This window comes from Cricetulus griseus (genome assembly GCF_003668045.3).
Source record: "Cricetulus griseus strain 17A/GY chromosome 1 unlocalized genomic scaffold, alternate assembly CriGri-PICRH-1.0 chr1_1, whole genome shotgun sequence".
Lineage (NCBI taxonomy): Eukaryota > Metazoa > Chordata > Mammalia > Rodentia > Cricetidae > Cricetulus > Cricetulus griseus.
Genome location: NW_023276807.1, coordinates 104,038,579 through 104,066,284, shown reverse-complemented (window position 1 = coordinate 104,066,284; position 27,706 = coordinate 104,038,579). Strand labels below are relative to the sequence as shown.

The 27,706-nt window shown below is 52.7% G+C and overlaps 3 protein-coding genes across 9 annotated transcripts in view; all 3 read right to left on the bottom strand.

Moving 5' to 3' along the window:
* The window catches only part of Dok7 (docking protein 7), a 31,208-nt gene extending 23,892 nt beyond the window's left edge, over positions 1-7,316 (bottom strand). For 3 of the 4 annotated variants that reach the window (XM_027387127.2, XM_035452546.1, XM_035452548.1), the window contains exons 1-2: positions 7,263-7,316; positions 7,115-7,160 (exon numbers count right to left, since the gene is read on the bottom strand). In XM_027387127.2, coding sequence (XP_027242928.1) covers positions 7,115-7,160; positions 7,263-7,316 — 100 coding nt within the window. The remainder of the gene's footprint in view (positions 1-7,114; positions 7,161-7,262) is intronic. The other variant, XM_035452547.1, reaches the window with a different exon arrangement.
* A 9,082-nt stretch (positions 7,317-16,398) lies between these two features.
* Hgfac (HGF activator) lies at positions 16,399-23,415 on the bottom strand. The gene is made up of 14 exons (XM_027387132.2): positions 23,302-23,415; positions 22,545-22,716; positions 22,339-22,435; positions 22,068-22,147; positions 21,358-21,480; positions 21,086-21,217; positions 20,776-20,886; positions 20,512-20,686; positions 20,193-20,278; positions 19,527-19,782; positions 18,145-18,284; positions 17,746-17,886; positions 17,511-17,659; positions 16,399-16,581 (listed from the first exon to the last, which is right to left on the bottom strand). Exons 1-14 carry the CDS (start codon positions 23,413-23,415, stop codon positions 16,399-16,401), a joined length of 1,959 nt encoding a protein of 652 aa, XP_027242933.2.
* A 1,725-nt stretch (positions 23,416-25,140) lies between these two features.
* Positions 25,141-27,706, bottom strand: part of Rgs12 (regulator of G protein signaling 12) — a 96,368-nt gene continuing 93,802 nt past the window's right edge. For all 4 annotated transcript variants that reach the window (XM_027387131.2, XM_035452636.1, XM_035452635.1 and 1 more), the window contains one exon: positions 25,141-25,638. In XM_027387131.2, the coding sequence (XP_027242932.1) occupies positions 25,412-25,638 (227 nt within the window). In that variant the 3' untranslated portion in view covers positions 25,141-25,411. The remainder of the gene's footprint in view (positions 25,639-27,706) is intronic.

The window sequence follows — 27,706 nt, the reverse complement described above, 5'->3', positions numbered from 1 at the left end:
CTGTCAGGATCCTCAACATGATATTATGGCAATGAACTAATGAACTCTTTTTTTTTTTTTTTTCCAGACAGGGTTTCTCTGTGTAGCTTTGGAGCCTGTCCTGGCACTCGCTCTGGAGACCAGGCTGGCCTTGAACTCACAGAGATCTGCCTGCCTCTGCCTCCAGAGTGCTGGGATTAAAGGCGTGTGCCACCAACGCCCGGCTGGCAATGAACTCTTAATCCTCTGAAACTGGGGTTACAGTTAAGAGCCTGTCTTGAGTCTCAGGTGAGACGTTAGACTTTGGACTTTTAAACAGTGTTAGAACTGAAAGTCAGGGGAGACTTTTGAAGTTGGACTAAATGCATTTTGTATTAAAATATCACAAGTCTGTGGGTGTCAGAGAGTGGAGTATGGTGTGAATGAGAATGGCCCCCATAGGCCCAGATGTTTTAATACTTCGTCTCCAGTTGGTGTGTTATGTATCAGAGAAGTGGGTGATGGGCTTTGAGGTTTCAAAAGACACTGCCATTTTGAGTTAGCCCTCTCTGGTTGCTGCTTGTGGATGCAATATGAGCTCTCAGTTTCTGCTCCAGCACCATGCCTGCCTGCCTGTTGACATGCTCTCCACCATGATGGTGATGGACTACCCTCTGAACCATAAGCCCCAAATAAACCTTTCCTTCTGCTAAAACAAACACACAGGGCAGGGTTTCCACTTACTGTTTGGGAACCTGTGCTTTGTTTATAACCATAAAAAATGGGGAATAATTCCCAATGTGTGTGTGGGGGGGGCAGACACTTGCAGAAATCCACCTGCCACCTCAGGGATTCTGGCTCAGTTTCTCTCAGATACAGGTGAGAAGGGCCTGAATGACAGCTTCACTGGCACAAAGCAAGAAACTGGGCCCAGAGGGAAGTAAACCCAACAAGGCAACAAAAACAGAATGTGCTCCTCAAAAAGCATCCCCAAACATACCTAAGAAATGAAAACCCAGGGGACATACTTGGGGGTTCACAAAGGAAATCATGAGAACAACGGGAGTGAGCACAGACAAGGCCCTATATGTTCCCAATGTCAGGATGGCTGGGGCAGAGGACACCTCTCCCTTCCAACTGTCAACTCATGTCCTGATCTGCAGGACTGCAGGACCCCACTTGTACCAATGCCCTGAGGACTGAATGTGGGCAGATGTAAAGACCCCACATGTAGTGGATGCTTAATTTGTGCCCACATATTCCCATACCACTTTCAGCCTACATGGCTGCCTGCTGAGATTTGTGAGATGTGGCCAGTGCGTACCAATGACCAGGTCCACCATGGCCAACTAGCCCTGGCTCCTTTCACCTCTCAGGTCTTGGCAGGCAGGACTCAGAGCCCCAAGTCCTTCATCCCCTGAGATAGTGGCATCTAAGCCAACATCCTGCTTCTGTTGCTGCCTGTAGAGGCTGACCTTGCTACCCACCCAACAGTCACACTGGCCACCCTGGCCTGGCCCATACACCTGGCTGTCCTTCAGGCCTCAGTGCTGTCATCCTGTTGACCTGCTCAGCCTCCTCCAGTGATTGTCTGCAGGCTACGCTCATGATAGAGACTCTGACCATTCCCTTGCATCCCACTCCACCTCTGCAATCCCAGCATCCCCCAGCATAGCTGTCAAGATAAGCATCTACGCCCTTGTTCTAATTCCTTAAGCTCAAATGGTATCTCAACCTCTACCTGTGCTAGCATAGAAGAGTGTTCAACTTTCATCCAGAAACAGTCTGCTGCTTCAGGGACAGCAGATTGTCTCCCCTTTGTTCAGAATGCTAATGTTCCCAATGATAGGATCAAGAATGGTGTCAATAAACTTTTCTTTAGAATATCAGACGTAAATATCTCAGCTTTACAGGGATGGCGGTTTCCATCACAACCACCCAACTCACTAAGCCCACAATGCAGCATGGGAAGGCTCTGGAGGCTTCTGGTGACTCCTCAGAAAAAGGCAGTGGGCTGGGTTTGGCTCATTTCTACGCTAGGGTAGAATTTGTTCACAAGTGGTGCTAAGCCTGTGTTTGATTGGTTTAAAGAGCCACTAAGAAGGACCTCATATTTGGCCCTGAGACCTTATCCATAGTGGACTGATGCTACTCTCAATCTGTCTGATCTCTGGGGACACAAGCTCTTAACCTGTGCCTCAGGACACTGAGAGTCAATGAGTCCCTTATTTCATCTACAGGGCCTGAATGGTGGCCATTTTCAGCCTGGGGGCCGTGGGGGACATCAGGGAGAAGATTAAATGAAGATTGAGAGACAAGCTCCTCAGTTATCCTGGGGACACTGATACATCCTCAAATGAGACAGAAGATAAAGCATGAGAAAGGACATAGGCAGGGGGTGGAGCCATCAGATCTTAAGACAAGGAAATCCAGAGCCACTAGGAGCAAAACAAGGCAGTGAGTATCTGGCCCTGCCATGGCTTAATCTCACTCTTCTGCCCCTAGACCTGCAGAGGGATGAACATCTGATTCTGGAAGCCAGTTTTGTGGTGCTCGGGTTTCCTAGTTGCAATTTCAGGAGGCTAACACAGGCTTCAAGACAGTGTCTGCATTTTCAACAGAAATAGGACAGGGTGACATTCAATGTTGCAGGAGGGGCTTCTGAACTGGCTGCAGAAGCCACGGCTATTGCCAGTCTTCAGCCTCTGGCAGTGGCTCCATGAGCCTGCACATGGAGGCAACTGGACAGGTAGCTGAAAAGGACTCCATTGAGGCAGGCCTGAGTGCACACCAACTGTTCCAGATGCCCCACCCCTACCTTGCTATCCCTATTCTGTCACCCTGTCCCATCTCCTATGCAATGGAAAGAGACACTGTGACAAACCAGCCAACAGCTAACTGTCAGCACGGTACTGTGTGGAGAAGAACTGGTAACATGATGGTGGTCAGGGCCCTCCTGAGTATGTGGGGGGGGGCGCTCAGGGATGAGCAAATAAATGAACCCTCAAGGACCCAGCTTAGCAGCCTTACAGGAAACAGTCAGGACAAAAGCCCAGAGGTTTCTAGAGAGACTTGAAGGACTGGGAAGATAAGAAGACCAAGTCATGGGCAGTGAGCCAGGAAGGCTTGATGTCCAGAAGCTAGTGCTAAGAGTAGTGAGCACAGAAGGCTGGCCCAGCCTTGGCTACTGCATAGAGAATAGACTCACAGTGACAACACAGATTCAGAAACTCTTGTCCCATAAAGGTACACCTCTGGCCTGGAGCATAGGAAGAAGTAGCCTCGCTGCCAGCTCTCTGAAGCTGGCCCAGTCCTCCAGGCAGGAGGCACAAGACTATCTCTAGGTCAGCAGCAGGACACTGAAGACCAGAGGATGGCTCCTGGGATGTAGTGGCAAGAGGATGCCTGGGGAGGGCTTTCGGGGATACAGCTGGGACCAGGGTCTTTCCTAGACAGATGAGGCTAAGAAGCCCATTGGGTGTTGACTGGCCATGTGGACAGGCAGTTGGAAGGCATCTAAAGATGTAAAAATAACCATGGAGTTGTCATGAGCTCACAGAGGCCTTCACAGCCAGGGCTCGGGGCCATGCAGAGGGCAGGGGGGACAGGCAAAGATGAAGCCTCTGGGAGGAGGGATACACCACAGGGAAGACAATGACCAGGCCTGGAGGCTACAAGAGACAGGGAAAGTGGAGCTAGGAGGATGTGGAAGAGAATGGCAGTGCCGTGGGGTGGATCTAGTCCTGTAGGTCACAGTGACCTTGAGACAGTACCCTCAGAAGATCTGTGGATAGGAGTAAACAGCAATCTGGGATCATCCTGAACCTGGGGATGGGGACAAGATGGAGTGTGAGGCTCCAGGTCTGAAATTTATCTTAAGAAAGATACCATGTCCACTGTGCCACATAGGTGAGGGAGACTCATAGATAAGAGTGTGTACATCATGGAGCATCTGGGGCTCAGCGCTGAGGCTCAGGTCCACCTTCTCTCCTCCCCAGCCACCCTCCAGCAGCCGTAAGAGCTGAGTAGCCAAGCAGAGATCAGCCTAGAGTGTCCAGCTAAGAATAAAGATACTTAGGGAAGATGTGCCTCTCTGGGTCACATAGTGCAAGAGCTGAATCAAGCCTTGAACCCACATATTCAATTCCCTGTGATGTTCCCACAAAGAGCAATGTCTGGCTACTGTCCTGCCCTGTCTTTGGCCTTGGGCTGAGGTGTCACTCCATCCCACTGGGAAGGAGGCAGAGGTCTAGATAACCCGAAGCCTAAGGTGCCAACTCAGGGAAAGATTGGGTCAACACCCATGGGATCTCAGTCTTACTGAAACACATCTGCAATTATCAGAGCTACCAACTTCAAGGTTAGGGTTTCCTAAGCAGGGTACTGGCTGGCATGGGATTCCATCTTCAAGACTCCCTGTCCCTATGAGTGAGCTTGAGGCCTCTGCTGTCACCATGAACATGTGAGTGGGATGGTCTCCTGCAAGTAGAGTTCATTGAACCTCTCTAGGAAAGTCATACCCTTGCTGCCTAAGGATGGTGCAGAGCTTTCAGGAATGGAACAAGGCCCTGGAGAGAGATGGGGCATGGAACCTCCCCCACCCATGTCTGGATCTTGGCTTCTCTGCCAGGTCCAGGACTTGGGTCCCTCCTGGTGGCTTTCCCAAGCTGATAGGCACCCTCTGAGGATGCTGTCCAGCTGCCTATAACCACTACCTCCATGGGTTGTCTGGAGCACTCCATCAGGAGACCATACTACTGAGAAAGAAGAGAGGCTCAGACCCAAAGTTCTGGTCTCAGTGAGCAGCTGGCCATGACAGAACTCAGAGCACCCCTCTCCTGAAGGTCCTGTCCAGTGGGGGAACCCAGATGCACACCTTTCACCAGGCACAGTCATACTCTATGACCCCACACTGAGACAGGCCTGGTGAAAAGAACTTCACAGCAGTTGGCCCGTAGGTGCACCGTGGCCCAGTGGTGGTACTGGGAGCTACAACTTTTTATTCTTTTGCTTAACCTCTTCTGTAGGGAGACACTGTAGTCCTGCTTCCTAGTAGCCCCTACAGGTGTGCCTGGCCACGCCCATGAGGGCGTGGTCAGGGGAGGTCGAAGATGATGCATAGAGAATTCTTAAGAGGCCACGAACACATGGACCCTTCTCTCTCTCTGGCCATGCTAGCTTGTGGCCTCTGGGCACACTCTGGCTTGCATTTGAGCTGGTGTTTATCTGAATAAAGAAATCTTAGCCTTACGGACTATGGATCATCTTTGAGTGAACACAGCACTCTTCCTTCCATGAACCTAACACTATGGAACACACCTCTGATAAAAATTGTTTCCCCTTTTCTGCCTGCTGAACACTTCTTACAGGACAGCTGCCAGTGTTGGCGGTATACAGAAGAGTGAGGACATGCCGACAAAGAAGTCTTTGCTCTTCAACCTCCTGGTCCCTCTCAGCTACCTCCCATGAGCCTCTACAATGGAAGTCACAATTTTAAAGTCAAGGATCCCTTGATTTCTTAGGAGAAGAAGACAGGGCCTTCCTCTGCCTTCCAAATCAGATCAGCAGAGTCCAGACCACAGGCCCTCAAGGACATAGGTGTCAACCTCCATCTAAAGGGGGGCATGGGTGGGAAAGGGAAGAGCCAGTCTCCAGTGGGACAAGACAGGGAAATGGGAGAAGAAAGCCACAGTGGGGTGGCTATGGGCTGTGTAGCTCAGGAAAGGTCACAAAACACCCAAGAGGCAATGGGAGACCAAGTAAGCTCAGGATGGACAGACCCAGAGAGGCAGGGCCACACCCTCTACTCTTGGTCACCCTCCAGTCACCTTCCACCCCTAACAAATTCCAGCCCAACTTCAGAGCCTCCTCTGGGGACAGCTTGTAATCCAGGTTCCTTTGCCAGTTCTGCCCCTGGGGCCTCTGGCCTGCTAACTGCCTGGCACAGGAAGCTCTTGGATCCCAACAGTCAGTGAGCACACCTCAGGATGCTCTTTGGGGGAGCATCTATCCTAGGAGCCTTCTCTATGACTCCTCAGCAGCTGGTCCAGTGTTTTGCACGTGCGTCAGTCTATAATGGTCCTACTCTCTGGCCACAGCTCATCAAAGCCTCTTACACTCCCTGTGGCCTTTACCACTCTACAGATCCACACTCCCAATTCTGGCAGTATACAGGGCCCCTTCCTCTACCCAGTCTCCAGTCTCCAATCTTCCTCTCCTAGACATCCTGGAATCCCATAGAGCCATAGAGGTTCCGGACTTAAAGAATTGATGAAGACACCAACAGTCTGTGGAGCCAGGGCCCTTGTGGAGCCAGGGCCCTTGAGGAACCAACTGAGGTCCAGGCAAAAGGAGACTGAGCACAAAAGCAGCTAGAGCATGGTGCCACCCCTACTGGGAGCTGACAGACACCCAGCATCCTGGAAGTCACTCAGGCTGCCTGCACATGTGTGAGGCACACATGCCCCCACCCAACTTCCGCTACAGACCCCTGGGTGCCTGGGCCAGCTCCAAGGCACCTGTCTCCTGAAACAGCTGCAGTTCCAGGCTGGAGCTGCCGAACTGCCCAGTCTCCTGCTGGCCCTCCCCATACAGAGGCCACAGATCCTGGTACCAGTCTCTCTTCCCAGAAGTGTGCCTCCCCCAAACAAAGTAAATGTCACTTTTCTGGGACACAAAAGTAGTATTCTTTCTGCCCTTGCCCTACCTGAGAGTGTGGGATTGGGGAAGGGTGGCACTGCCTGGGATGCAGCTTGGGAGCTCATGATGCTAATGTTTTCACCGGGACACCTATGCCCTCATGGCACACTCTGGGGTCTGTCTGCCTGGTGCTCCATGGGGAGGCTGCAGCCCCTCTGGGTCTCTGCTGGTCCAGGAAAGGGGTTGGCCCACCCATGAGCTGGGACCCCACAACTCCACACTCGAGACTAGATTGGGCTGTGTTGCGGGGTGGCCAGGTCCCAGGGTCCCGGCGCCGGAATGGCTGAGACTCTCCGGTTACCGCTGCGGGGCCGGGTTTCAGCGGCTCCCCCGCTGCTATTTCGGGCGAGCTGGCACCTCGGCCACGAGCAGCAGGGCCCGCAGGATCCTGCCGGCTCCCCGAGACCCGCCGCCCGCCGCCCGCCGCCCGCCACCCCCCCGCGGCCCGGCCGCTCACCTGCCACCGGCGATGGCTTGCGCAGCACCAGCCACCTACTCTTCCACTGCGGAGACAGGACAGCATGAGAGGCCGCCCGCGCGCGCCTGCCCGGCGCCCCGCCCCCACCTGCGCGCGCCCCCGCCCTGCGCCCCCGCGGCGCCCCAACCTTCTTGCCGTCCCGCAGCTTGACCTGGCCCTCCACCAGCGCTGCCTCGGTCATCTTCTGTCATGGTTCCCGCCGCCCGCCGCGCCCTCTCCACGAGCCCCGGGCGCCCGAGCCCAGGGTCACTTTCAAAATAGCTCCGGGAGGGCCCAGGGTTGCGCCAGGAGGGCGGGCCCGGCGCAGCGGGCGGGGCGCAGCGACGACATGGGGACCTGGGTGCCGGGGAGACTGGGCGGGGCGCCCCGAGGCTACAATCTCTAAGACCCTGGCAAAGCGCAAGTCTATAGGTGGCAGTGGGCTTGGGCAGCCTCTGCACTCAGCTGGCTACCAGCTATCACTGCTCCTGCCAAGCCTTCGACTACTACCTAAGACCACCCGAAGCAGTCTCTCAGGGAAAGAAATGCAGCCTGGGGCGGGGTGAGGGAGTGGGAGGGTTGGGGGTGGGAGAAGAAATTGGCAGTTTCCCAAAGAGAAGGTAACTGTCCCAAGACAAACCCACAGAAGACTTTGTGGCCATGTGCCTGCTCAGTCTCTGTTGTAGTTTGGCTTCAGTGGCTTCATCCTTTGCACCTGCCCTTCCCCCACCTCATGGAGCCAGGAGGCACCCTTGATGACAGACCAACCTAACACAGCCCTGGCTGAGGACATTCCCCAGTCCCTAGGCCTTCCCCACCCCCCAGAGGTAGACATCATCCGGGCAGATAGAGGAAACGGGTGTATCCACTTTTTTAGGTCTTGTTCCCTCTTATTCGACTGAGTATCTGGCAGAACAGACCTCTGTGCAGGTGGCCGCCAGGGCCAGAGGGGTTCACTGTCACCTCATTGCCCCATGTCTCCCTGGCTTGTCTCTCCCCTTTCTGAAAGCCAGCTTGCACCAGCCTTGCAGCCTAGGTGGCTATGCTGCATGACAACAGCCTTGCCTAGTAGCCCCTGCCCAGCCAACTGGCCTCTGAGCCTCTGGAGTTCTCTTCCTCACACTGTTGCTCAGGCTTGGGTCGATTAAGGTTTCTATGAGCTTTCTGAGGCCACCCCAAGTGACCGTGGAGGCTAAGTGCTTTGTCAGGCCTGTGTCATAGACTCCCCAGATATACGATCACCTTAAGACCCCAGGAGACAGAGAACAGCCACAGTTGGGAATTGACTGCATCCAACAAGATCAACTCAGACAAGCAATGAAGCCCTGTGTGTTTGCCCATTCCAACCCCCAACCCCAAGGAGCTCTGGACCAGGTGGAAAGGGGTTAAGGGCCAAACTATGTACTCATGCAGTGTGTGCTAGTCTTTACTCCATCCCGCACAGACTCCTCAGGCTGCTTCCTATCTGCTCCATACAGAGAAGCAGAGGGTCAGAGTAGCTTGAGGAGTCATGGCCAGGACTGATCCAAATGCACTGACCCCAGATTGGCAGTCAACCTGGGAGCCTTTGCCACAGCCCCTCCAGGGAATGTGGAGGACAAACCTCAAGTGGACCCCAGGGCTGATTTTAACGTTTTCCTGATGTCTTGCTGAGGCCTGATGCAGGGAGCGGGTACCTGGTCTAGGAAGGAGCTCTGTATGTTCCTCACCCTCCATCACCTGTGCCACACATCAGCGCCTTCCACAGAACAGTTGCTGGCCACAGAGCCCCATTCATACTCCCCACACATCAAAGGCCCCTGGGGACTGGCTCAGGACAGCCGGTATGGAGTCAGTTGGGGATTGTAGCCATGGCCACATCCTCCAGCCCAGAAGCTTGGCACTTTCTCTTCCCTGCAGGGAGGGGACACGTCCGCTGCATTCCAAGCACTGGCCTTGGCCCAAACTCCAGCCACGCCTGGCAGCTGCACCTGCTCCCACACTGGCCCCGGAAATGCGGGCGCCATGGGGATAGACAGCTTCCTTCTCCCACTCTATATGACCCAGAGGACAGCACTGTGGTCACCAAGGCTACTGAAAGGTCAGAAGAACTATTTGCCCAGTAGAGAAGGAGGTGGTCTGGCCAATAATTCTGTGACCTTGACCCTCTCTGTGCCTCAGTTTCCCCAGATGTTACAACCAGAGTTGCTGGAGCTCTACATGATGAAACTATCTCTGGCCACTGAAGCAGCTGACCAGAAGGATGTCAATCCTCTTGAAGAATCAAGATGACAGCTGGAAGGAGTGGGGAGACAGGAAGGCACAGTCATATGTGACACAGGATGACACTCAACCCCACACCCCTGCCTGGCATTACTGCACACTGGACACCACAGGGTTTTAAGAAAGCTTACAGCTGTGGTCACAGCTGCACCCCTATCTGAGCTCACAGCCACAGTGCTGCTTGCTGCTAGAGACTGTGGCCAGCTAAACGGCCACTACAACACCCCATGACCACGGGATGCCACTGTTTCATCAGGGGCTCTGCAGCCAGACCTCTGAGGTACTGTACTTGCCACTCACCAGGCAAGAGCATGCACATAATCATGTGGCTTGAACTTCCTGTTGCAACCTGGTTTGTTACCATTGCCAGGGGTGACTGCATATGCTAGAGGCTCTCTAATGATTAGTTTACACACGCGGGGGGGAGGGAGGGAGGGCAGGTGGCCTGCCTGACGTGGTATCTCTTGGTGACTGGAAATGCTGGACAGACACACTCCAGGAGGCTATGGCAGGCACCAAGCCCCATGTCCACCTATTCACAGCCCCATTATCCCCTCCACTGGGTGTATCAGTACAGATGACTCTAAGCAGTGGGAAGTGGAGAGAAGTAACTACCACTCCTAAGCCCAGCCATTAGATGCTCTATGATATCATACAAACATTTGTCACTAGTCACATGATAAGGGAAAGTGTATTATGGCCCGGTCATCCCCCCACCCCAGCTCCTCAGCCATTTGCTGACATTCTTACCCCCACGTGACCATGCAGACATGAAGCCTATAAGGGTATTTAAGGTAAATGAAGTCATACATGGGGCCCTAATCTGATAGGACAGGTGTCCTTATAAAATGACAAAGTGATCCCAAAGAGTACTTTCTCTTCTGCACATAGGAAGAGCCCCAGAAGGATCCAGCAAAAAGGCAGCTGTCTATAAGCTGGAAGGACCTGTGAGCTGGATTTGACAGCTGCTTGATCATGGAGGGGGCTCTTAAATGGCCAAACAATTTTTTTTAAGGAAATAGGCTCATTTAGTATGCTGCAAAGTAAACAGGCATGGCAGTAGCAGAAGATGAAGAGCTGCCTGCTTACATGTCTGCTGTCTATGTGCTGCACTGTCAGGGCAACTGCTATGCTTTAGACCTGAAGTGGCTCCCAAGGCCCACATGTTAAAGCCAAGCTCCCATTGCTATCGGGAAGCAGTGGAGCCTTTAATAGCAGGAGCCTGAGAAGGGTCTTCAGGCATGGAAGGGCATACCATGACGGCACCAACAGGGCCCCAAATTATTTCCCTTTCTCTTTTGTGTCTCAGCCTTCAAGAGTGGATTGCTTTGCTACGTATATCTGCTGCAAGCTCAAAGGAAATGAGGCCAGTCATGGACTTAAAGCTCCAAAACCATGAGCCCAAGAACCTCTTCCTATAAGCTGATTAGTTCAGATTGTTAATGACAGCCATTGAGGCAACTAATGCCAGAGGCAGCAGAGTAAGAAAGTAGCTGTGCTAGGGTTTGAACGTGCTGACCTATGATCATCCTTTAGAAATGCAATACTCAAATTCCTAAGTTAATAGCATTTGGAGGTAAGATGGGGTGCTAATTAGGATTAGTGTGATCATGGGAATGGGACTCCTTGGTGGAATTAGTGGCTTTATAAGAAGAGAAGGAGCTCTATCTCACTCACCCTGCAATGACCTGAAGGGGATGCTGTAGCCATGCCTGCTTAGGGGCTGGCTACAGGTGTGCCTGACCACTCCTGCAAGGGCGTGGTCAGGGTGACCTAGGGAAAGTTTAAGAGTGAGGGATGCTTACATGGCGGCCTTGCTTTCATGTTCGGCTTGCTGTACTTACTGCTGCCCCACCCACCGGCTGGCTAGATTGCTCTGTAAGTAAGGCTTTTCCCTATTAAATTCCCTTGTATTTTTATCTGACTCCATATTGGCAATTCCCACATTAATGGCCTACACCACATAGCACTGCAGCATAAGGCCTCAGCAAGCACCCAGCAGATGCCAGAGCCACCCTCTTGGACTTCCAGACTCCAGAACTGTGAGCCAAACTAACCACTTCATAAATTATCCAGTCTCAGGTATTCCATTATAACAACACAAAATGACTTAAGACATCTGCAAACAATTCCTTCCTTACACTTATACCCCTTAAAATGTGACCACAAACCACCTCCCCGCCACACACACACTAAGAGATGGACTTCTTCTCCACCCTCTAAATCTGGCTTACTTTGATTAAGCAAAAGCAAAGGAAAGCTCACATCCACTTTCCCTTTTGTAGTATTGCCAATGTCCTGTGAGCAAGCCCAAGCCAACCCGCTGGGTGATGAGATTCAATGGTCCTCCCACCCTGGGCTCCAGCCAACAGCCATCCAGATATTCCTGAGCTACAAAAGCCTGCAACCCACTGATAACTTCATAGTCTGTACCATCGAGGGACCAGTTCAGCACAGAAAACTCACCCTGCAGAGCTGAGCCCAGAGTATCAACCCTAAGAACTGTGAACTAAATAAACAGCTGTGGTTCCATATCACCAAGTTCTGAGTACCCTTGTGGTACACAAAAGGCTTTCTGAAATAATCAGTTGTCAGTGGAGGACACCAGACTTATGGATCTCAGGGACCACTGTAGAGATGAAACCCAAACCACTGAATTACCATGAAAACCCTATGTCAACAGGACCCTAGCACATAGAATCAGAATGCAATGATCTCACCTCCACATACATGTCTAGTACTTCATACCAAGGTCAGACATTATAGAAACCATTGCAGCAGGTAGTAACCTACAAAATAGCAAAAGTTACAACAGACTGCTCAGTGGGAGCAATGGAAGCCAGGAGCCAGTGGCATGGCTTCCAAATAATGACAGAAAGTAACTTCAGATTCAGAGAGTAACAGCTGCAATTCAGTGGTAAAAGAATCCCATTGCCATGGCCAAATGGGACCCTCAAAGTCCATGTGCTAGCACCTAGTCAAATTTCCATGTTTCTGATATCTGGAAGTAGAAGATAATTGGAGCTAAATTAGGTCACAAGGATGGAGCTCTTTAATGGGATTAGAGGCCTATAAGAAGAGGGGAGACTTGGGGCTGGAGAGATGGCTCAGAGGTTAAGAGCACTGACTGTTCTTCCAGAGGTCCTGAGTTCAATTCCCAGCAACCACATGGTGGCTCACAACCATCTGTTATGAGATCTGGTGCCCTCTTCTGGTGTGCAGATATACATGGAAGCAGAATGTTGTATACATAATAAATAAATAAAATCTTAAAAAAAAAAAAAAAAGAAGAAGAAGAGGGGAGACTCAAGTCAGCAGCTTGCCCTGTCTCGACATGTGATGTCCTGTTCCATGCTACAATGCAGCACAAGGCCAAATGCCAGCCTCCATTCTTCATAACTTAGCTGGTGTCATCACTAGTGTCAACTTGATACACACCTATCATCAGCTTGGAAGACAGAACCTCAACTGAAGAACTGCCCAGATTAGATTGGTTTGTGACCATTCCTTGAGGCATTTTCGTAATTAGTAATTGATGCAGGAGGCCCTAGCCCACTGTGCATGGTGCCAAACCTAGGCAGATGAGCCTGAACTCATAAGAAAGAACAAGCAAGGAGGACAAGCAAGTAAGCAGAGTTCCTTCATGGTTTCTGCTACATTCTCCTGCCTTGAGATCCTACACTGGGTCATCTCATTGATGGATGGCAACCTGAAAAAAATGAAACACATCCATTTCTTCCTATGTGGGCTTTGGCCAGTGTTTTATCACAGCAACATCAAACAACTAGGACAGCTGGTCTCGGTGTTCAGTTATAGCAACAGAAAAAGAGCCGAAGCATCCGCATTCAACTTTGTGGTAATAAAAGTGAGATTTAGACAAATTTGCTGCTGGTTTCTTCAGCTCTTAGTTGCCATGGGGTTCATCTTCACTGTTAACTGGATTTGGAATCCCTTAGGAGATGCACCTCTGGCCATGTCTGTGAGTCCATTTCCAAAGAAATTTAACTGAGGAAGACCACTGTGACAACTATTCTTGGTTGTCAACTTGACTACCTCTGGGATTAACTGGAATCCAGAACAGGAGGGCACACCCGTGAGAGATCTGTTTTCTTGGTTTGAAGTAGGTGGACCCACTTCTAGTCTGGGTCTTGAGGCAAGAAGATCCCTTTCTAATCTGGGCTACACTTTCTGCTGGAAGCCTAAGAACATGGAAGATGGAAGCTCTTTGCCTGCTTGCCCTGGCCTTGCCAGAAAGTCCATTTCCTTGCTGCCATTAGAGCCTACTTCTTTGGGATTCCAGCTTAAACTAAGACCAGCTGAGACATCCAGCCTGGCAGACTGAAAAATTACTGGACCCTTGGACTTTCTGTTCACAGCCAGCCATTGTTGGATTAGCTGGACTGCAGCCTGTAAGTCATTCCAATAAATCCCCATGAGTGTGCGTGTGTGTGTGTGTGTGTGTGTGTGTGTGTGTGTGTGTGTGTGTGTGTGTGTGTGCGTGCGTGCGCGCGCACGTGTGTAGAGGGGGGAGGAAGATTCAGTCTATAAGTTGTGTTATTCTAGAGAACCCTGACCAATACAACCACCCTGAATGTGGGCAGCATCATTCCATGGGCTGAGGACAAAGGAGGGGCCAAAAAGTGGCTCAGCAGTTAAGAGCATGGGCTGCTCTGACAGAGAATCCAGATTCAATTTCTAGCACCCACATGGTGGCCAACAAACATCTGTAACTCCAGTTTCAGGGGATCCAATGCCATCTTCTTGCCTTTCTAGGCACCAGGCATGCACATGGTGCACAGACATGCATACAGGAAAAACACTCATCACATAAAATGATAATAAAATAATTTTTAAAAGAATAAAATGAACCGAGTACCATCATTCTCTCTCTGCTTCCTGACTATGGACACAGAGCAACCCAGTTCCCTCTGCCACGCTTTCCTGCCACCATGGACTGTACAGGAACGAACCATGAGCCAGAGAGCACCCTCCCTTCTTTTCTTACTTTACTTCTTCCATTTTCTTGTCACAGCTACAAGAAAATGATACAGTTCATTTAAAGTCTAAATTTTGGAGGACACACACTCCAGGCCAAGTATGTCTACAGATGCATTCTACCAGCTCACAGAGAGCAGATCATCCCAATCACACCTAGAATCTCAGAGAATTTTGAAGAAGGAATGCTCTAGAACTTATTATGTGAGTTATTTAAAGGACATAAGAAAAATGATAAGCAGATCCCACACAAATACATAAATAAATCCAAAACAAACAACAAACAAACAAACAAACAAAAACAGAAGCAGGATGTGTCTGCCACATCACAATGGGTTGGTCCCCTGGTAGGACAAATTCAAGATATGATCAAGATGAGAGGACCAAGGATGGCTTGGCATCCCTGGATGGCTATGGAAGGGTACAGGTCCATACACCTGGGCCGTTCTCCTTGGTTTACAGGTTACTTTCTCCCCAGACCCCAAAACACTCACCCATCTGTGAGTACCTGTGCCCTAACCTTCTCTTCCTGTGCTGACTCCAGTCACGCTGGGCTAGAGCCCATCCTAATTGTCATCCAGGAAAACCTAAATCAGCCCACCAGCTCCATTGCCAGTTGACTTAAAGGTCACACAGATGGGGACTTGCTGTCCCTGTGCTTCCATAGAGCAACCTGGACCAGTAGACAAATGTCAGCAACCAGCTGGCCACTGGGCTTCTGTTGCCTGGGTAGATCACACCCATCTTGTCTGACTACACCATCCACATTTCTGGATACAGTTCTAAACTATACAGAACCCAGAGCTGAAGGCCTGGGTCCTTCTCGAAGATGCGCTGGGAGAAGGCCCTGCTGGACCAGTCCCCTCCAAGTCTCACAGGATGTCATGAGAGTGGGATGAGGGTCATCCACAGAGAACCTCCTGGTACTTCAGGTAGCAGTAGAAGGACTTACAGGTGGGTAGTGAGCCCACAAGCTGAGCACTTGAGGACTTCTGGGTGGGTTGGGGCAAAAGCATCATCCAGAGTGAACATACTCTAGGTGGGGCATGGCTGCCACAGGAATAACCGACCGACCACAGTGTGCAAAACTGCAGAGGGAGAGCAAGAAGAGCCTCAGGCCATGCAGGGAGGACAGACGTGGGAAAACCTGGTCCCAGCTAGAGACACGGAACAAGGTGCCATCTGTTTTGGGCAGACAGCTGGCCTCTGCCCCATCCTAACCTGTTTCCCTCACCTGCCCCAACTTGTATTACAGCAAGTTGCCCTTCCCCAACCGGTAATGAATTTTCATGCCAGAGACTCTGAGGAGCTTTGAGACATACCTAGCTCCCCCTACAGCCCACAGGCTCCACCATACTGCCCACTCTTTCTGACCCCAGAGAGAGAATAATCTAGTTCCATGTCCTGCCTGGATAGAGGCCAGCCTGGCTCCTACGTGTTTAGTACCAGCAGTAGCCAATTACTCTAATCCAGATGTGAGCCCTGCTCCTCTGGTCTCCTTTAGAGCTGTCACAGATAATGGGAAACTGTTGGCCAGGCTGCCATCTTGAAGCTAGGTGCACATCCTTGTTCATGGCCTGGGGAACCAGACTTGGCTTCTGTGTCCTGCCTTAGATGCTTAGGGTGCCTGGACCTGGCCTGGGATAGGGCCTAGAGGTATCTGACTTTGCTGGCCCACTGGGGCCATCTTTATGATGTGGAAGATTCCTATCCATACTCAGGAGCTACACTGGCTTCAGGCCCCACCACTGAAGCCACATCATCTACACTGAAGGTCCAAGTCATGGCTTGGGGAGGCTAGACAAAAACAGCTGCCCAGCTGGAGGCAGTGCCATTGCGAAGCCAGGTCCTTGGAAACATTTTTTTTTTTTTTTTGAGATACTTAGATTTTTATTAGCATTCTAAATAAAAGCAATCACTTGAAATAAATTAAAAATAATAAAATTCTTTCTTGGAAACATTTTTATTGTCAGTAGTAGACAGGGACTTGTGAGCAGTCCCCCCACCCACCCACTGGAGGGAGGGTCTCAGGAGGCAGCTGCTGGTCGCTTGGGTGGTCGAATTCGGTCATTAATCCAGTCCACATAATTGGATACACGAGTGTAGACTCCTGGCTTGTTGAGTCGCCCACAGCCATCACCCCAGCTGATGATGCCATACAGGTAAGCCACACCATTCTTCTCACAGGCCAAGGGCCCACCTGAATCCCCCTGGAACAGAGACTTGGCTCAGCCACACATGCACCAGCAGCCAGGAGCCCAATTCAGGAGCACATGGACTTCCAACCCTGCAAATGTCCTGAAGAAATAGACCAGCAAGAGTCTCCACTGTTCCCTGAAGACAGGATTTTCAAGGCTGACTGCCTGAGGATAGGTGACAGGCATTTCTGAAAAGCACGGCCTCTCTTCCTGACCCCAATCACTCAGGAAGTCATCTCATTCTCAAACTGTCAGAAAAACTATCTCATTTCCACACCACAGCCCTGATGCTACTTCACGAGGTTCACATGGACATTGTGGTCCCAGCATACCAATGCCACTGCCAGAAATGCCTCCTCATGGCCTGGCACACTTCTCTACATCTCTTAGACCAAGTGCAACAGCCTCTTCCCCAGGAAGCCCTCCCTGATTACCCCAGAGTCAAGCCCCACCCACTCTGCCACTTCTCACCTGTACTTCATCAGAAAAAAGATTTGACCTCTGAGGCTCAGTTTCCTTACTTGCTTAAAAGGCATAAAGCAGCCCCTTCACATTGAAGCAGGTTGACATGTAACCATAACCTTGGTGTGGTCTATAAAGCCCTTGACAAACATTAGCTATTGATTGACTGCTTGATTGCTGAGTACACAAGAGAAATCTGGGCAGAGAACTGTACCTTTGAGGCCTGATGTTGCGTGGATAGCCCTGTTGCCTGGACAGTGGGACTCTATCTGGCTGCGTGTGATGTTGGGCCTGTATTTGACTTAGTTTCCCATCTGTTTAGAGAGTTTTCCTCCTATTGCAAAGATGCCCTTCAGGAAGTGCCAATTGGTTCACAGTGGGTGGACTTTCTGTCTTAGGCCCTTGAGCTCCCTAGGGGCCAGGAAATTCCAGTAAGACCCCATCTGTGTGGTCCTGGTGGGGGCCTGGCAGTAGCCTACCTGACAGGCATCAGACTTGCAATCGAAGTAGCCGGCACAGAGCATGTTGGGGCTGATGTCAGCACCATACACTTCAGGGCTGCTACACTTGTGGTCAGCAACAAGAGGGACCAGTGCCTCTCGCAGGGAGCTGGAATAGTCACTCACATCTGTGGAGTACCGCACTTTCAGGGCAGGCAGGATCACACTGCCTTGCCCCCTATCAGGGTGGCACTGGGAACTGCTCCCCACTCACTCTCATCCATGTGGCCCCAGCCAGCAATCTGACACTTGTGTCCTGTAGGGAAGGAGCTGCCTGCTTCAGGCAGGCAGATGGGCTGAACAAACTGGGAGCGGACAGCACAGCGGTCCCCCTTCTTCTTCAGCCGAATCAAGACTGGACAGGAGAGAGGACAGAGGTCAGCCCAGACAGTGAAGCACACACTAGATAGAAATACATGGCAGGCAGTCCCAGAAAATGGGCAGGGGCAGGTGGCTGGTAGCCTAAGAGGCCAAAAAGGAAGAACAAGATTCCTCCAGCACCTCTGACCTCTGACTTCTGTTTCCCCTTGTGTTTGCCTGGCTCCTACCTTCGTCTGTACTCTGATTTGGGGTACAAAACCACACCCCCACCCTGCAGAGGCCCTGAGCTCACCAAGGTCATGGTCGCTGGGGTTGAACACCGAATACAGGGAGTAGGGCACATACTTCTCAATGCCAAATGTCTGTGTCACGTCCGTTGTGCGGTTGAAGAAATGCTGACCCAGGACCACTGTGATGCTGTCCCTGGGGGGACTGCACAGGAAGTTGGTAGGAATTGGGCACCCAGCCCTCTCCTTGACACTATCATGTGTCCCCAGCCTTGGTCCTATACTTGTTGGTCATGGCCAAGCAAGAGAGTCACAGCCCTGGGAAAGGTCTGCACAGATGTTTTTTGTTTTGGTTTGTTTTGTTTTGTTTTTTTTCGAGACAGGGTTTCTCTGTTTGGAGGCCGTTCTGGAACTCGCTCTAGGCTGGCCTCAAACTCACAGAGATCCACCTGCCTCTGCCTCCCGAGTGCTGGGATTAAAGGCGTGCACCATCAACGCCCGGCTGCACAGATGTTTTTAACCCATGTGACGGCAAAGTCAAGCCTGACAAGGATGGCGGGACCACAGTGGCTCTGGCTCAGGAGCTCTATCTTCAAGGACAACTTCATTCCTGAGCCAGTGGGTCCTCAGGTGAAGTCTGCTCTGAGGATGGGCCACATGGGTGGAGATTTGATCTGCCTAGCAGCCCTGCCCCAGCCTAACCCAGCCTGCAGGGTCCCCAGGTGCAGCTGCTTTGCCCTCTAGGAGGAACTGCTGGCACTTTTCTCTTCAGTCCAGTTAATCTTGGTGTTTCAGGGCTGCAGTCTTTCTGGGTGGGGACATGAGTGAATCTCAGGCCCTCATTCCTGGGAGCCCATTCAGTGGACTGGACCTTAGTTTCCCTAGCTGTGCAGTGACCCTGGAGGTTCTACTACACATTGCAACCAAGCACCCTGAGTGAGGTGAACCGAGCCCAGGTGAATGCCCCTCAAATACCTAGACATAGGCACAGGGTGGTGTATGGGACATGCCCCAACTCTGGCACCTTATCTATCCCCACCCCACTACTGTGCTCTTGGAGAGGCAGGGTTTATGCAGGTGCCAGGACCACACCCACCACTCCTCCTACACAGGTGCTCAAGGTAGCTACAGGAGATGCCCACCCTTGTGCTCCGTGACTACCTCAGTGCCCAGCACAAACATCAGGCCACAGTGTGACCAAAGATGTGTTAGGGAAACAGAAGAAATGGTCAATAGAGGGAGGGATGGAAGTGTGCTGATGCTGGGTAGGAGTAGGGTAGGGCACGGGTAGGGGCCCATGGGATAGACAGAGGGTAGGGACATGGCATGTGGGCGGTCCCTGAGGACAGGTGGCTGAAGGCAGAATGGAAGGGTGAGCATGTGGAAAGGGAGAGAGGGCTGTCTGTCTGGGTGGTGGTTGCCCTGGGGTTTGGGCCAATGTGCTCACTTGTTGGAGAAGCAGTGGGCTGCAGACACTACCCAGCAGGTGTGGACAAGGCTCCCAGCACAGAAGCTGTTCCCAATGTAGATGGCAGCCAGCCAAGGGTGTGAGCCAGGCAAAGATGATGAGCCACCAATGATGCGTGGCCTCAAGAACGTCCTCTTCTTGTGCCTCTTGCCACAGGTCGGACGTGCAGTTGGGGCTGACTCAGTCAGGGTCACCAGGACCTCCGGGGGTTGGAACTGGGTTCTGACCAGGGATTCTGTGAGTGAAGGTCATCAGTTCACACCCCTGGGTTTCCCTAGAGACAGGGAAGATCTGGAGGCATCCTACCTGGACCCATAGCCCAATTCCTTAGGCCTAGTCCTGCTCTGAGCAGTCACCCTGTGGCCTTTGTCACCTACTCTACAGAAGGGGAGAGTATAATGCAGGCTACAGGTCTTGGAGAGACCAGGTCACCTGGTACAGAATGAGCTCTGTCTCTCCTATAGTCTGGGACCCACTACATACCCAGGATAGCCAGATATTCCCAGCATGAGATCCTTGGGGCACAGGCCTGTGAGAGCTGACTACCACAGGGTACCACTGAGTCCCTTCCACTGACCTCCTGTCTGAGGGTCCTCAGGGAGCCACCACCCCTACTCTGCCCCCAACCTCTCAGGGTGCCCGCACCACAGGCTCTCAGGTGGCAATACTCCCAAGACAGTGCGTTGTCCTTCACCACATAGCACCAAGGTCTCTCGTCCTTGTCTGGGTTCCTGGGGCAGACAAAGGAGTCACACCACCACTCTCCCTAAGGTACTACCCTAACACTCAACGGGGTGGGCACCCACACCAACACCAGAGCTGTGTGCTTTCTCAGCAGACCCTGGTGGGAACTCTTGACCCCACCCTCCCAAGAGACAGTGTTGACCCCTGGGGAGCCTGGGGAACCACTCTGTCCAATCCTTTGCCCACACAGAATGGGTTATAGTGGCCATTAGATGCTGACCGACAGTAAGCGTGAGGGCCCAGGCCAAGCAGGGCAGCCGCACCCACTGAGTCCACATGGAGCTCCTGGTAGAGCAGATCAGAGTTCCAGGCCAGGCAGCTCAGGCCTGAGGCAGTGGTGCTGGCCACACCACGGTACTCTGTACCATTTTCCAGGATGCAGAGCTCTGAAGGAACTGTAGGCACAGAGGGTGCAGTGAGGACAAGCCACAGAAAGCCCCCGCACACACCATTACCACACAAGACTAGAAAGAAAGTGGCTCACCAATGTTGCAGAACCGCCCAGCATAGCCCAACGGGCAGGCGCAGACGCTGGTTCCCGTGCCCACAATCAGGTGGCAGGTGCCGCCGTTCAGACATGGACTGCTCAAGCAAGCTAGGGGAGAGCTCAGAAACTGAACCTGGTCTCCAGGGACTAACAGGGGACAGAGCTCAGGTCTTCCCCTGTGCCTTTGTTGTTGGGGAACCTTATGCTTGAGTGAGGAAGGGAGGGGCACCTTCTGCTAGAGGGACACAGCTCACTACCCCCACATGCCATGCTACCCTAGGCCTCTCTGAAGCTGGCCATGACATACCTGTGTGGTGGGTGCCTTCACACCGGGCCTGGCCCTCAGTACAGCTGCATTGCTCCACACTCCCCTTGCTCACATGGGCCCAGTGGTCTCCCACCTCAAAATACTCATAGCGTGTTTCATCAAAGCATTTCTCTGCAAGTCACACAGTGTTCCCAAAGCACCCATGCAGGTCCCTTCCCCCAGGCAGGCACCACCCACCCCAGCCTGGACTCAGTAGCTACTCTTCCAGCCTCCCAGAATGGCTCCACTCCTGGGCCCCGAGGTCCTCTCACCTGTGCCACAGTCCTTCCCTGTGAAGGCCAGAGGGCAAGCACAGTGGTAGGACACATAGTCATGGGTACTGGAACATGTGCCCCCATTGAGGCAGGGCCCAGAAGCACAAGGATCAAGGACAGCTGGGTACAGGCAGGAAGGGACATTATGGGTAGTGGCCCGAGTCTTTGAAGTCCCTCCATACCCCTTGCCTCTGGTGAACTCTCAGGCTACCCTCTATAGGTTACTTGGGTGAGCAAGTTCCCATCTCTCAATGCCCCCCACCCAGCATCTGAGAAGATGTCTTGTGGCTCTGTGGTCCACACCCTACACATTTATACATATTCTGCCCGGCCACAGGGTCCCTCCATGTGCCCTGAAGCAGCACATAGTTTGTTCTTTTGGACTCCTGGTGCTTTCCAGGGTCTGTCCAAGGGACCATGTATGGTTACAGGGATAAAACTCACCACAAGAGGGCACCCTGGTACCATCAATGGCCATCAAAGCCATCCAGGGTATAGAGAGGCCACATCCTGTCTGGGTGAAGCACCCTCTGGACTGAAGGCTCTTTTGTCCCTACATATCCCCAGGCTCGGAAGGATGAAACTCACAGACCACCCTGGCCAGGGTCACCACTATCTCCACCCTGGTCTTTGACCCCTATACCCCCAACCCAAGCACCCTGTCAAAGCCCTTCCTGGGGCTCAGGCTAGCCCCTCCACACACCAACCTGGACCTTCCACAGGCAGGGTGGCCTCTGCACAGTAGCCCCAGGCCCGGTCCCGGTCATAGTTGTGTGTTGTAGCACACCTGAAGGGCCGAGTCTGAGGATGACATAGAGTCCCTGCCCAGAGCCCCACCCATCCCTGCCTAGGCACCCTGGACACCTGATCACTAGATCCACCTGCTTGGTATTGAATCCTACTAGCTACAGATCTCATCAAGGCCCACTATGGGAACTTGAATGTGATCCTCGGCACCTGCCCCACCCTGGGACTCACCACTTCCTGTAGGCACTTCCCTCAGAAGTACAGGAGTGCAGCATGCGGCCACCATAGCGGAAAGGGAACTTGCATGGCTGCCCGGACTCAGTGAGCACTGTGTTGGGGTACAAGTGGCAGGGGTCAGGGGTTCCCACAGGGTACTCCACCCCTACCCCATGTCCCACTCCTCTTTAGAAGCCTTCCAGTTGCAGTGTCTGACATACCTTGTCCCCCAGGGGGGGTGTTGGAGGGAGGGAGGAACCTCCCACCTTGGGGTCCCTCAGTCGCTGCCTCTGGAGCACTTGCTATTGAGGTGTTGACATTCCCAGAGGTCACAGGGATTGTGGGAGTCATGGGGGTGGCTGTTACATTAGGTCCTGGGGGCTCCGTATGGTTCTAGGAGCCCAAAGGGCCACAGTGGTTGTCAGCATGGGACAGTCCTTCATACTTGGACTCCACCAGTCAGGTATGCACACAGCCCCGAGCCTCCTTGGAGCAGGTCCAAGGGACAATGGATGTCTCCAAGACCTGCTCCGGCCATTCTTGCCCAGTTTGAGTGGTTCAACAAGCTAGCCTAGAGTCACAGGCCCCCAAGTCATTCTGGTCTTGAGATTTAACCCTGGAGTCAGTTATGGGGTAGACAGGAACAGCTGGAAACACTCAGAGGTATCCTATACTCCATCTCAAACAGATGCAAAAGAAGCCCTAGGGACCCCACACTCACAGGGCCTGTGCTACTCATGGGGCAACAGGAGGGTCCTAACAAGTTCAGGCCCCCAGGCCCTGCAGGTCAGCCTAGGCCGGCACCCCACCTCTCTGTGTGAAGGACAACTTCACCCCCACTAGGTTACCATACTAGACTTCTAGCCCCCTCCTCACCCTTACTCTGGGGCCCTCCCCTCTCTCTGGCCTCTTCCCAGGAACCCTGAGTGGGTATAGGGAGCCCTCGGCCACATTGCGAGGGAGAAGGTCAGTGCTCACCCTGCCAGCTTGGGGCTGGGCCCCCCGAGGCACCACCAGCAGCAGCAGGAGCAGCAGGAAGGGACATGGCCTGCGTATGGGACAGGGGCTAGGAACCCAGGCCCGTTGCCCCATGGCTCCTCCTGAGCTGGCGAGAGGGGCAGCAGGAGCAGAGTAGCCAGGGAACATGGCCAGAGCAGGTGGGGTCAAGGCTGCAGGACAATGATTAACCCTGCCTCTAACCCACATGCACCCTGCCAGGATCCTCCTGACATGGCCATGGCTCCACCCTGCTGCCCTAGCTCTGTCTTCCCTGCTGGGGAAGCTGTCGTACCCTAGCAAAGGCTTGCACTGCTCCTGGTCCCAACACCACCCTCAAGTTTCAGCCTCTTCCAGGAAGTCTTCCAGGGTGACTTAGGCAGGTCAGGGCCAGGCCTCCCTGGCATCTGTGAGTCCTTTACAGGAGCCTACTGCATGCAGGGCCTGGAGGCTCCAGTTCTTCCCAGCCTGCCACTGACTCAAGGTAAAGATGGTATTGTCCCCAATCTACAGATGCCAATACAGGGTAGAGGGTCCCTCCTCTGCCAAGGGCCACATAGCAGCTAAAAAGAGGAGAAGGTTGCTTCCTGGGTCAAGTGCTATGACCAGTGGCCTCAGAACAGTAACTCTCTCTGCTTCTCTACGTGTCTGCTTGTCCTAAATCTGGAGTATGCAGGACCCCCAGATATGCAACCTTACCAGACAGTCTGGGCATTCCTAGTAAGCTTTCCTAGTCCTGTGGGCATAGCCTACATGACTCAAGTTGGGCAGCCCCATAGCCCTGTGGTAGCAGCCAGGCATTGGGAGCCCTAGGCAAGCAAGCTGAAGCAGAAACCTTACACCCATGCCTCTAGCTGTGCAGATACCAAGCAGCATCCAAACTTGTTAAAGTACGTGCAAGAAGCATGGTGGGTACTGAGGACATGATGGTGCCAGGGCATGATGGTACTGGGGAAATAGTGATGCTGGGGCACATTGGATACTAGGGTGAAATGGTGAGTGCTAGGACATGGTTGGTACTGGGGACAGAGAGATGCTGGGCTGCACATGATGGGGAACCAAGTATGTTCTCTGAGAAACCTTCCAGCCAGCCCAACTCCAATTCCAGAGAGGGTTTTGGGGTAAGTCCCTCAGCAGTGGGTGGCTCAGTGCTGGGGCGTCCACTGCGGCATCCTAGGTCTATGGCGGTATGCCTTGCAGGCTCAGCCCAACACCACCCAACGGCCCTTCACCTCCATCTCCTCACTGATGTCCTGCCACATCAGGACTTCTCATTCTATAGCCAGGGTCGCTCCTGCCTTAGACTTTGACTACTTGGCTCTTTTGCTAGACCTTGTCTACAGTCAGTTTTCAACTCAGATGTCCCTCTCTGGAGACTATCCCAGGTTACCTGAATGAGACTAGGGTAGGGCTGCAGGGCCAGTGGTAAGAGGACTCTACTACACAGCGGAAACAGCGGGCATGAGTGAGACCATAGTGACTCCACTGTAGCTCTCCAGCAAGCCCTGACCTCAGATGAGACAGAAGAGCACAGATGTCCAAGAACCCCAGGTCATCTGCAAGGGGCAGTGAGAATGGACAATATTGGGGGTGTAGCTGGCCTTGTTATTCTCAGGGTAGTCTGGAGCCCATACATCTGAGTGTAGAAGGGGGTTCTGACCTTCAGCTTCCAGGCACAAAGCTACCTTCTCCTTGCAGCCACCTCATGGCCAGACATCATTTCCTCCTTGGGATTCTTTCTTCCTGGGGCCATGTCCAGGAGTGAGGGCTCCTGGGGGTGGTGGTAATATGTGACACCAGCACTTAGCACAACACAATACATGGCAGGTCTTCAGAAACATTTTATTGGGCAAAGCCTGAATGCCAAGGTGGGCTGCGTGGAGGTGTCTGAATCCAGCCCCTGTGATGAGGTTGTCCCTTCAATTCCTGTTTTAGCTCCTGAGGATATTGTGGCTGAGGGGGCTCCTCCCAGGCCCCTGAGGACCCATTGTTGAAAAACAGGCCCCTGCTGCCTCAGTCATGTCCTCCCCCTCAAATATCCATATGAACACAGAAGACAGTGCACGCTAGAGCAAAGAAGATCAGAATAGCTTCAAACAAAGGTGGCATGGTGTGTGCTGGCCTTGGGCCTGGTAGGCTCACCTGGGATGGGGCTCAGGCCAGGACCATTTGCTAGAAAGGGTCCATCAGCTTTCACCCTCCTGGGGCCCAGCTGCAACCCCAGGATGCTGCCTCCCCACCCAGGAGACACACCCGCAACGAGGTCCACATCGATGATCCTGTTGACTGGGAGGCTTCCGCTGCCTCGGGCCCTGCCCCCTGTCACAGGGAGAAGAGAGGCTGTCACCTGCTTGGCTCAGCTCTGGGCTTCCAAAACCCCCTATCATCCCTGCACAGACACCAAAAACACCCCCAATCCACTCCAGACAAGATGATCTTGAGCCATAAGGCATGGACCTGGGCAAGAGGGCTGAGAAGGTCAGAGGGCACTCAGAGGCCAACACCTCCAGGCCAGCCACCATGCCTGTCAGGAACCTCCACAGATGATTCCCCTAATAGGCCACTTCATGGTGAATGGCTCTGATGGCAGGCAGTATCACCATCTCAGCTGGGAGGCTCATGAATCACAGGCTGTTCTGACATAAAGAAGGGACCCAGGTCTCTGGGGACTGGGGAGCCCTGGGCAGTCCTTGGCCCTAGTCCTTCCTGTCATAGGACTTTCCTACGCCTGTACACCTGTACCCTGGCTTAATCTTCAGACTGCTCAGGGGGTCTCACCCACTAGGAGGGCATCTCACTAGATGCTGGCCCTAGCAACCCCCTCTGCCCACCCACCTGAACACCACTGATGCATGTTGTTCCCTCTGTTGGGCATCCTTCCATGGTCCTGTTTGGATAGCCCTCCTCATCTTCCAGGATGACAGCTAGACTCCTTCTTGACAGGCTTCTAGTGAGAATGCTGAACTGACTCCAGGCCAGGGCTGGAAGCCCGGAGGTGGGTTCATCCAGTGTTGGGCTGGAGTGGCCAGGATGGCTTAGGACAACCCAAAGGGGTAGATGCACCCTGGGGTCCAGTGTCTCAGAAAGGGAGGCTGTCTCTGAGCTCCCACTGAGACCCCCTCATGGTCTCTTCCTTGCCCCAAGTGAAACCCAGAAGCACAGACCCAGGTCACCTACTTAGGTTCCCAGTACCTAACCTTCACCTGGAGCCAGTATCACCCTGTTTCTCCTGGGTGCTGTCTGAATCCTTTAAGTCTTGGAGAGCCTAGGATACTCCCATAACAGTTCTCCCAGCCTAGCTCCTCTAGCCCCCATCCTTTCTTAATATTAGGGTCATTGTCACCCACAAAAACTCCTCCTGGTCTGTAGTGCCCCCTGACTCCCATGTCACCAATACCTGCTCCTCCCTTTCATGACCTGTTGCCTCCATTGTCATTGTTGCTTTCTTGCTGAGGTCCTTCTGAGCTCTCCTCACCATTCTCCTCTTTGTTCTGAATGTCTATTCCATTGTCCCAGCTGCCCAAAACTGCCTTGGAAGTTTCTAGATCTCAATATGGGTTTAGAAATCCTCACTTCAGGACTGCCTTGATGCATCTAGTTGGCTGTTCATGGGTCTTGCAAGAAACTTACCCATCTATTTTGGATTGGGGTGATATCCCCACAACCCAGTAATAGTCTATAGGGATTTGGGGGTAGCTCCATTTGGGACAGGTCTCAGGTCCCTGCATTGTACTATCCTGAGCTCCTAGCCAGGGATAGTGCCAATAGTGTTAAGGCTCTGAGGGAGACCCTGAGTACCCCACCTTTTCTCTATAGACTGAGATCAGGAGAATGTTCTGCAGAGATGGATCCCCATTTCCCCCCACCTTTGGGAGCCCACAGGCAGAGTGGTGCCACCCTGCCAAAGCCCACAGGGGACAGACTGGAGAGTCCCATTCTAGGCCACAAGAACCTGGAACATGGGATTATATTCTACCAACCACCCCAGACTCAGTTTCCCAAACTATAACAAGAGGGCTTGCCACTAAAGGTGAAGATTTTGCTCCTTCCACAGCACAAGTCCCCTAACAGACACAGGGATTTGGGGTTTGTGATGGCTCAGCTCCTCTGTGGACTCCAAAGCCCCCTGGACTCTTCACATCTCACCTTAACCTTGGTCCAAGCTTCCAGAAGTGGCTTCCATGAGGCCTTGTGTAGCAAGTTCAGACTTATACTCAGAGGTACAATGTCTCTGCTAAGGGTCCCCAGCTCATCCTTTGACAAGTTCGGGGGACACATGAAGAGGCTCATCAGCCAGCTGGTATCAATACCAGGGTGCCAGTACACAGTGTGGGTAAGACTGGAACTCTTCCAGTCTGCTCTATGGTCACACAGCAAACATTCTGTT